The 9,770-nt window shown below is 41.5% G+C and overlaps 2 protein-coding genes across 2 annotated transcripts; both read right to left on the bottom strand.

The window, feature by feature from the left end:
* Positions 1 to 2,594: 2,594 nt before the first annotated feature.
* Positions 2,595 to 8,087, bottom strand: LOC108367720 (uncharacterized). The gene is made up of 2 exons (XM_017622408.1): positions 8,054 to 8,087; positions 2,595 to 3,171 (listed from the first exon to the last, which is right to left on the bottom strand). Coding segments are annotated over exons 1-2 (564 nt in total). The 5' UTR covers positions 8,056 to 8,087; the 3' UTR covers positions 2,595 to 2,609.
* Positions 2,855 to 5,709, bottom strand: LOC108367719 (uncharacterized). Its single transcript, XM_017622407.1, has 2 exons — positions 4,522 to 5,709; positions 2,855 to 2,933 (listed from the first exon to the last, which is right to left on the bottom strand). Exon 1 carries the CDS (start codon positions 5,359 to 5,361, stop codon positions 4,561 to 4,563), a length of 801 nt encoding a protein of 266 aa, XP_017477896.1. The 5' UTR covers positions 5,362 to 5,709; the 3' UTR covers positions 2,855 to 2,933; positions 4,522 to 4,560.
* Positions 8,088 to 9,770: the final 1,683 nt, after the last annotated feature.

The following is a 9,770-nucleotide window of genomic DNA, read 5'->3' as shown; positions in this document are numbered from 1 at the left end:
GCCCGATAGTTTAAAAATTTTGTTCTAGTTCTCGTAGTTTCCTACTAGGTTGCACATGCGGAGCAGTTTTCTTGTTCTCACCAACATAGTCACAGTTCAACTTTTGGCGACCACAAATGTACATGTATGCATATGTTCTCATTCTCTTTTAATGTTTGCATTAGTAATGAGAGTCGGAGTACAATCTGTTTTATTACGCTCTTCTTCCCCCTTCATGCTGGCTCTTGATGCCCCCCTCATCAAGCTCCTAAGGTTGCAAACAGAGTGGAAGCGAAGCCGAAGACGAAGATGAAGATGAAGCCGAAGACGAAAAACAGTGCAGTAGTAAACATATGAAAGTGATCACAGTGCAAGCAAAGACGGAGACGAAGATGAAGATGTTGCGCAAGCGGTCAGCTTGAAACAGTGCGGTACTGTTTTCAAAGACGAATCGCTTGCTGTGATGAGTTGTTTACAATTTATTTTACTGTTTGCAATTGTGAAAAAACGCGTTTTTTAAGAAATTGGCTAAATTTTCGGGCAAAATGTAATCAAACGTATTAATTGGCATTCTTGTATATTCGAAAAATGTCTGTCCGTCTTGCCGTAACACATAATACAAGTGGCGAAATTCTCCAAAAGCTGTCCTATACAAATTATTTCATGAATTGCTGTTTTTTCTTTATTTTCTTTTGATTTAATCTAAAAAAAGGGTTTTATTTAGAAACAAAGCTTCATATCATTTATCTTCCACTATGTACACTCGCCAGCTTGCCCGCAACGCAAGCAATGCGTCTTCGGATTCGTCTTCATCTTCGTCTTCGGCTTCGCTTCCACTCTGTTTGCAACCTAAATGAGCCAAGCCGGCTCCTCAGTGCAAAAGGCTCCTGGGAGCCAATTTGCCCATCTCTGGTGTATACCATTGTAGGTATACTAAGTAGTCACGGTTCGGATATTATCATTTGTGATTATTCCTTTTCATTCATTTATGACATTTATCTTGATCGATAATATTTCAAATTTACTTTACATTCACTTAAAGCGAAAGAAAAATCCCAACAAATTATTATGGCTCATATTTGGAATGCAATCAATAAAAAAATTTCCGCTGTCATTTGGGAACACAAAAATCAAAGAAATTGCTTCTCATTGCAATATGAGAAGTCCGAACATCGCCGATGTCGGCCGCCCATAAATAGGAAAAAAGATCACAACAGGTTATCGCGAAAAATTTTCAACGGCGTTGCATGGGATTTTTCGCGTTTGTTTTGGTGATGAATTTGGTTATAAAGCATACATATGGGCATTAGCTCGAACTTTCGCATGCGTCGCCAGTTTTTATTCGGAAACATAATTTTCGCTGGTTTATTAACAAAAATCAGGTTACATGTGTTGTGTAGATTATGAATGTAAAATCAATTAATTAACTTGTAGTATTTGGAGAGAAGAATCGAATGCAGCCCGTTAGAAGTATTTGCTTGCAATATAAAAGGAGTTAGGAAGAATCAAAATGGCGTGACTCCTTTTTTTAAATTCTGACACTCGCTGTTTTTAAAATATACTGTAGCTGGTGCGTGCCTAAAATTATTATCGGACAACTTCTACAGAGTTCTGGAGCATTAAAAGATTCGATGTAGACGTGGCAGGCTTATGTGATCTCATTAGAAGATAGTTAAAAAAACAAATTCTTTAAAAGGTTACGGCGCGTGCACAAAAGTAAAAATGCATATTTTTTTTATCAGCACATCGTCTGCAATTGCAAAATTTAGCCAACTACGTATGCGCTCCATTGTACAATATATGTACACCACTTTTTTATTTGTTCTTTAAAAAGTTACAGAGCGAAAAAGAAGTAAGAAAAATTACAAAAAAAAACTATATATATCTGGGCTGTGCAAGGGCGAGGCCGAAAAGAGCCAAATGTAAATTCTAAATTCTACAAAGAGCCACAAAAAACAACAAAAACAAAAATTTTATTTTTAAATAAAATTATTATTAGCAATTAAAAACATTGACTTTATTATTATTCTAATACACGTAAGATAGATATTAAAGAAAATTCAAAAGATCACTGGCCGAATTTTCAAAATCTGGTTTTAGGTCAGTTAAAGCCGTTCGTAACACTTCAGTTAAATGTTGGTTCATCAATTGTGAACGGTACTGTTGATACAAAGATATTTTTCTTTGCCAGCACGAAACTTAGGAAGTGGGGGTGTGCAAATGTTGGCCAGCGAATAAATTGTAACAGCAATGAGCAAAGATATGCTTGTCCGTATGTGATGCGGAAAACTAGCTTAGCAACTGTCAGCAAAATCCAACGTACCAAAGCGAAGACAATAAAAAGCGACCCGTTCCAAATGAGAGATCGATATGCTGTGTTTTATTAGAATTCAATTTATGTATGCATAACTAAAATATTAAGTGAGACTGAGAATGAGTGCAATGAGACGTTGATTCTTAACGTTAGGTGTGTGTGCATTTGTATACATATGTGTGTTCACAATGAGTGTGTTTTAGTTTATAAGTACATTACGGGTGGTTATTAACTCATGAAATGAGTGTTTTTTAATATTTGCTATTAATGCTATTAGGGTGATCCAAGATCCCGGCCCCGTTGAAAGAACCATCTTTCAAGATACAGGTAGGAGGGCTAATTTGTGTATCGGGCGGCAACAATGTCCATTAGCAGTGCGAAGGTGCACAACGCGAACTTTACCATCTCTCTCAAGCACGGTGGATTCGATGCGACCAAGTTTCCAGCGCTGTGGTGGTAGGTTGTCGTCATGAATTATTACTAGGGCTCCAACTTTGAGGTTTAGTGTAGGTGTCGCCCATTTGACCCGTGCGCGCAGTTCGTTAACGTAGTCTGCAGACCAGCGACGCCAAAAGCGTTGTTTAATTGAGGTGATCCTCTCAAAATGATCTAGACTGGAGATATTTTTATGTTCCAGGGAACGCTCAGGTAGGCCTCGTAGTGAATCACCAACCAAAAAATGTCCAGCAGTCAGAGCTCCGAAATCATTTGGGTCTGACGACAGTGGCGAAAGTGGACGGGAGTTGAGTATTGCTTCTATTTCAGCAGCGACGGTGCTCAGCTCTCCAAATGTTAGTTTAGTGTTTGCCAGTCTGCGATTAAGAAGACCCTTTGCGCTCTTTACAGCGGCTTCCCAGAGGCCGCCGAAGTGAGGTGCCCTGGGAGGAATAAAATGAAAATTGATAAAGTCTGATGAACAAAATTTGAAAATTTCATTTTGTGTCTCAGGATTAAACAGAAATTGCTTAAGCTCTTTAAGGTGATTGGCTGCTCCGACAAAATTCGTAGCATTATGGCAAAATATATCGCAAGGCATTTTCCGACGACTACCCATGCGTTTAAGTGAATTTAAAAAGCCTTCGTGGACAAATCTGAGACTACCTCAATATGAACTGCTTTGGTCAGCAAGCAAACGAAAACAGCCAGATACGACTTGTTCGGTGGCTTTCCACGAATGCTCAAGTATGTGTTGATGGGTCCACAAAAGTCGACCCCGCAGAGTTCAAATGGACGGGCAGGTGCGAGGCGAGCAGCCGGTAGCGGTCCCATGACCTGCTGCAACAGCTTTGGTCTGTAACGGACACAATGTACACACGAGCGCACAATACGACGAGCGACATCCCTGGCGTTAACTATCCAGAATTCGAGGCGAATTAAAGCTACTAATGCCTTAGGACCTGCATGGTAATTTTGCAGGTGTAAATGACGAAGGTGTTTTGCCACAAATTGCGAGTTGCTGGGCAATAAGACTGGATGCTTTTGAGAGTCCGGCAGATCTGCATACTCCAAGCGACCACCAACCTTAATAAGTTCGAAACCGCTTGAGTTGTCTAAAAATGGTGTAAGAAATTTTAAGTTGCTCTTTAGTGGCAGATTTTTTCTTAGCAAATGGAAGTCGTCGACGAAATGTTGTTGCTGAATATTCCAAACGATAGAGTGTAACGCACGTCGCGGTTCCTGAGGTGTGGGCAAAAAAGTCGTTGATCTGGAAATTTTTCTGCATGTGTCACTGAACCTGAACATCCGAGCAATGAGTCGTAGACAGCGCATATATGAGCTGATTTTTTCAATAGTATCCAGGATGTAGTTCGTTTCTGCAACAACAGCAAACAAGCTTTTTCTCTTTTCTGCGTTTATTACGTTAATATCGACGTCAAGTTTGCTCTTTTTGGCGGGCCACGACGACTTGTCTTCACGTAGAAACCATGGGCCTGAAAACCAGTTCGATGCTTTCAAGTCAGTGGAAGTACAACCACGAGATACCAAGTCTGCGGGATTTTGTTGAGTCGGTACGAATCTCCAATATCCGTTTGCTGTCAGCTCCTGTATGTCGGAGACCCTGTTGCCTACAAACGTTGACAATGAGACCGAGTGCTGTTGCAGCCAATGAAGCACTAGTTGCGAATCGGTCCAAGAGTATGCTGAAATGGGTTTGTCTGAGAAAATGGTTTTTACCTTATTGTACAACTGTGCAAGAAGATGCGTTCCGCAAAGCTCGAGTTTCGGAAGCGATTGTTTTTTGACAGGAGCCAATCGTGACTTCGATGTCAGCAAGTGAACAGCAATATTTCCATCTGTGCCTTCAGTGCGCAAGTACAAAGAACAACCATATGCTCGAATCGATGCGTCGCAAAAGCCGTGAATTTGGAGATTGCATGCGTTTGGCTGTTGACAATAACGAGGCACCGCGAGCGTTGATAGCGAACCGAGAGACATTTGCTCCAAGCGTGTTGCAGGTTTTGTGGCACGGACTCGTCCCAATCGAGCTTTAAAAGCCACAGTTCTTGGAGTACGATTTTGGATGTGATCAGAAGAGGTGCAAGCAATCCGAGCGGGTCGAAGAGTGATGAGGCGATCGAAAGGATCGTGCGTTTTGTGACCGCAGTATGAATTTCCTTTGGTGCAAATGTAAACAGGAACACATCTTCCAGTTGATCCCATGTGATACCAAGTGTTACTAAATCTTCTGTGAAGTTGAGCTCTTTTGATGTTTGGCATTCCCTGAAGTCTACGTGGTTGGAGTGCCATTTCGACAATGGAAAGCTACCTCTCTCGAGAACTGCACTAACTTGGCTTTTTACCGTACGCAAGGCATCAATGCTGTCAGCTCCACAAAGCATATCATCCACATAGAAAGACGACTTCACAACCGAGGCACCAACTGGCAACTCATCCATGCACTTGTCTGCTAAATAGTGAAGGCTTCGCACTGCACGATATGGAGCCGAGGCCGTTCCGTATGTGATGGTATTTAGTTGATATGTGCGGAGTTCCAGATCTGGAGAAGCTCGCCAAAGAATATAGTGGTATTTACGATCATTATTGTTCAAAAGTACTTGCCTGTACATCTTGGTGACGTCTGCAGTTATAGCGTATCGAAACAAGCGAAATCGTAGCAACAATATGTACAGCTCTTGTTGAATTGTTGGTCCAACTAAAAGTAGATCTTTTAATGATTTGTGCGATGTCGTCCTACATGAGGCGTCGAACACGACACGAAGTTTTGTTGATTCGCTGTTCGGCTATAGGACACAATGATGAGGTATGTAAAAATGAGGCTCATCTAAATTTTGGTTTGCCACAACGGACATATGACCGAGGTTTTCGTATTCGGCCATAAATGAAATATATTGCGAACGGATGTCAGGCGATTTTAAAAGACGTCTCTCGATCGAAATGAATCGGCGACGAGCGATTTCGAAGGAGTTTCCCAGACAAGTCGGGTTGTCCTTGAATGGCAGACTTACGATTATGCGTCTTGTTTCATCCTGATGCGTGGTAGCTAAAAAGTGGTCTTCGCAAATGCTGTGTTCAGGATGAACGGGTTTTACTGCTGTTGTGATAGTTTCGAGGTCCCATAGATGTTGTATATTTTTATCGATACAATCTTCACATGACATCAGGCAAGTAGATGCATCCGCTTGACGTGGTTGCTGATATCTGCCAGAAACGATCCAGCCGAATAACGTTTTTTGCAGCGTTGGTAAACTGGCTCCCAGCCGGATTTGACCAACTGCAAGTGCTTCGAAAAATGCCTCTGTTCCAAGGAGCAGATCGATACGACGAGGGTTAAAGAACTCCTCGTCTGCCAAAGTTGTGTTGCGTGGAAGGTTCCACGTCGACGTATCGATTTCAGCATCCGGTTGGCAGGCGACATTCGTTATAATGCCGAATTGTAGAGACAGACTGAAGTCCGAAGTCCGCGACTTGACAGTCGTAGTTGTGCGTGCCTTTAGGTTCGTCAGCGAATTTCCAATGCTACGTATACCAACGTGATGTTTTTCGCGACTAAGGCGAAGTTTTTGGGCGAAGTCATGCGTGATGAAATTCACTTGCGAGCACGAGTCTAGCAAAGCCCTGCCTAGTTTGTTGCATCCTTGACGATAACCATAGCCGTTGCCAATATCACTTGCCCGCATTCCGGCGTTCCCATATGCGAATGTGTTGCAGCTTGCGACGAATGCGCCAGTGAATAAGTCTGCGTTGTGAACGCTGGTTGCTGTGTCGCCGAAGTGGCTTGAGATGAATTGCCATGATGTAGCATCGTGTGATGGCCTTTGTTGCAAGTGCGACATCGATGCTTTGCTGGACACTGAGCCATTCTATGTCCATTACTTAGGCAGTTGATACAAAGGTCATACTTTTTCGTGGTGTCGAAGCGCTGATTTGAAGTCATCTCCTTAAATTTAGGGCAACCAGTAAGTTAATGCTTGGAGCTGGAACAGAATACACAATTAGAATTGGTTACAGCAAATGATGATTGTTGATTGTGGTTCGTCGCACGATTGTGCTTGCCAGATTCCGACTTGCGTTTCACTGACGAATCAGATGAGTGTAAAAATTGACAGTGGCGATCTAAAACTTGAGTACATTTAGACCAAGTTGGGAGCGATTTGTAGTCCAGGGACTCATTCCATTTGTTGTGAGTCTGCTGGTCACATTTGCCCATGACGATGTAGATCAACATGGCTTGCGCAATATCAGAGCCTGTGCCCAGTGACTCCAGCGAGCTAAAGATGGCGGATGCTTTGTCTACGAGACTTCTCAACTACTGAGCGTTCGATTTTTCAGCTGGTTGGAGCGTAAAACGCGAAGCGATTCCTTCTAAAAATATCAAAGTCGGATTATCGAATCGTTCTTTGAGTCTATCCAACGCGTTTGGGTAATTCTCGCTAGTTACTTGAAAGGCCTTGACAGTTTCTAAAGCTGAGCCTTTCAAGCAGGACAAAAGGTAGTTAAACCGCTCTATATTCGATAGTCTAGACTCACGTGCTTTTATTTGAGTGAAGGACGTTATAAAATTTTTATACTCAGCGTAGTCTCCACTGAATGTAGGCAGCGACAATCTTGGTAGATGTGAAGTCGGTACCACAGGTGCTGACGCAGCCGTCTCAGTGTAGTTCACCGTGGTATTTCCATCCTCCCCAAGTGGTGCTTGTATGCTGAGCTTTACAGCTACGTAGCTGTCCTCTAAGTCGGCTCGACCATTGTCGGATGGATCCAAATCCTCGATGTCAGCTTGTACTGAAAGTGCTTGTTTGAAGTAGGACTCCAAAATTCCTAAGCGACATTGAAGCTCGGCGTGCGGCGGTTTGTCCTCCGTTTCTCGAATCGACTCTACAATAGATTTTATACGTGAAATATTACGTTTAATATTGGAGCGCTTGCGTTTGCATTCGTCTAGTGACATGGTGACCTGCGACGTGGTATACGACCTGAGTGATTGTAAAGTTATCTGCTGGGTTATGCTAATGTAAGCGAAGAGGACGAATTCTGCTAGTCAACCAATGACGTAGGCAGCAAAACAAGCGAAGATAGCGGGACGAAAAGCAGAGCAACGTTAGCTTGGACGTGGGTGGGTGTATACGCAAGCAGCGCAGTGGTCGTCAAAGGTGCAATGCAATGAGTGCAGAGCAGCAGCAGCGAACGTGAATGCAGACGCAAAGAATAAAAAGGTTGGCAGTGACAAAGGCAATGATTTTATGTATACGTACGATTTCCAGTGAGCAAATGGTTCGAATGTTCAGATGTTCTACTTACATATGTATGTTTTTGTATATGGATCAGCAAATATGTACATATGTCTCTACCTATGCGGTGCAGCAGCGAAATTGTGTTTTTGATCAACGGGATCCGCGGGAAATTTACAGCACAATTGCGGCGGATGAACTGAAACCTTGCGGGCTATGTTTGGTTTTGCGAAAATATTATGAGATGTGGATGCGTTGTGGTAATTCGGATCGAAGTAGTAAATTTGCACGATGAAATTGCACACGGGCCCCACGTTGGGCGTCAAAATGTTAATACAAAGATATTTTTCTTTGCCAGCACGAAACTTAGGAAGTGGGGGTGTGCAAATGTTGGCCAGCGAATAAATTGTAACAGCAATGAGCAAAGATATGCTTGTCCGTATGTGATGTGGAAAACTAGCGACACCATGGGCTGGTTTCTCCAACTCAACTTAACTTAGTTTAGCCACTTTTTGGACTTAAGTCAAAAGTTAGCCTACGTTTTACACAGCTTATTCTTGACTTAGTCAAGAAAATTGGCTTAACTAAGTTAAGTTGAGTTGGAGAAACCAGCCCTATGTGTTAGCAACTGTCAGCAAAATCCAACGTACCAAAGCGAAGACAATAAAAAGCGACCCGTTCCAAATGAGAGATCGATATGCTGTGTTTTATTAGAATTCAATTTATGTATGCATAACTAAAATATTAAGTGAGACTGAGAATGAGTGCAATGAGACGTTGATTCTTAACGTTAGGCGTGTGTACATGTGTATACATATGTGTGTTTACAATGAGTGTGTTTTAGTTTATAAGTACATTACGGGTGGTTATTAACTCATGAAATTAGTGTTTTTTAATATTTGCTATTAATGCTATTAGGGTGATCCAACAGGTACTTTGACTTAACGAATTTCAGTGTAGAGTGTTTGCAAAGACTCAGAGTTATACGTTGTACCAAAAATTGAAAATATACGGCACGCAGCTGTTTTCAACAGCAGATATTGCCTGAATTCAAGCAGTGCAAATCTTTACATATGTTGCATTTCCAGAGTCTTATCTACTTTTCATTGCAAAAACACCAATTCTTCTCCGCTTTTCTTAACCCTCTAGTAGGCCAATTTTTTTATGAGTTGAAAAATTCAGGAATGGGTGAATTTATTTAGCACGAGAAATCCAAAAATGATGTCCATTTCGATCTGTGACAGTAACTTTTTCCGTCTGGAGACGGGCTCGCCGATATACTTACACATATTTTCAGCTTTCTCTTACACAATGTTGACCTACGAACCGGCAATCGCGTCTGCAGACGGTCAAAAATGCAAGCTGGATTTTTATATGTCGGCAAGCCGGTCTGTAGACGGTCTGTGTTCGAAAGCAATTTTCTCCATTTCCAATGGTGACATGATTATAAAACTTATATTAAAATACGGTGCTTTTAACAACGAAATCCACCGAATTATTTTATATCAAAAAATTTTTCAAATGAAAAAATTTCTTTAATTACGAAATAACTGAATAGCAAGAAATAATTAATTTTAACCGTGTTTTCAAAATCTGTAATTCAACTGCCGATTAAAATAAAACGGATTGACATAACGGATTCAAATTTACACCGCCGTAAAGGTACGATTTTTGTCTATGAGAGACTACTTATCTATTAAAAGCTTGACTATTTTTCACCCGATTTTAAAAATCAAATATGAGAAGATTTATAGGCCTTTAAAATTATGTATAACAATCTAGTGGTA

The sequence above is a fragment of the Rhagoletis zephyria genome, unplaced genomic scaffold, assembly GCF_001687245.7.
Source record: "Rhagoletis zephyria isolate East Lansing unplaced genomic scaffold, Rhagoletis_zephyria_1.1 Rzeph_scaffold_02788, whole genome shotgun sequence".
Classification (NCBI taxonomy): domain Eukaryota; kingdom Metazoa; phylum Arthropoda; class Insecta; order Diptera; family Tephritidae; genus Rhagoletis; species Rhagoletis zephyria.
This window is presented reverse-complemented; position numbering and strand designations above follow the sequence as displayed.

What these genes read in the sequence shown, in the direction of transcription:
- LOC108367719 (XM_017622407.1), bottom strand. Translation starts at nt 5,361, where the DNA reads ATGTACAGGCAAGTACTTTTGAACAATAATGATCGTAAATACCACTAT.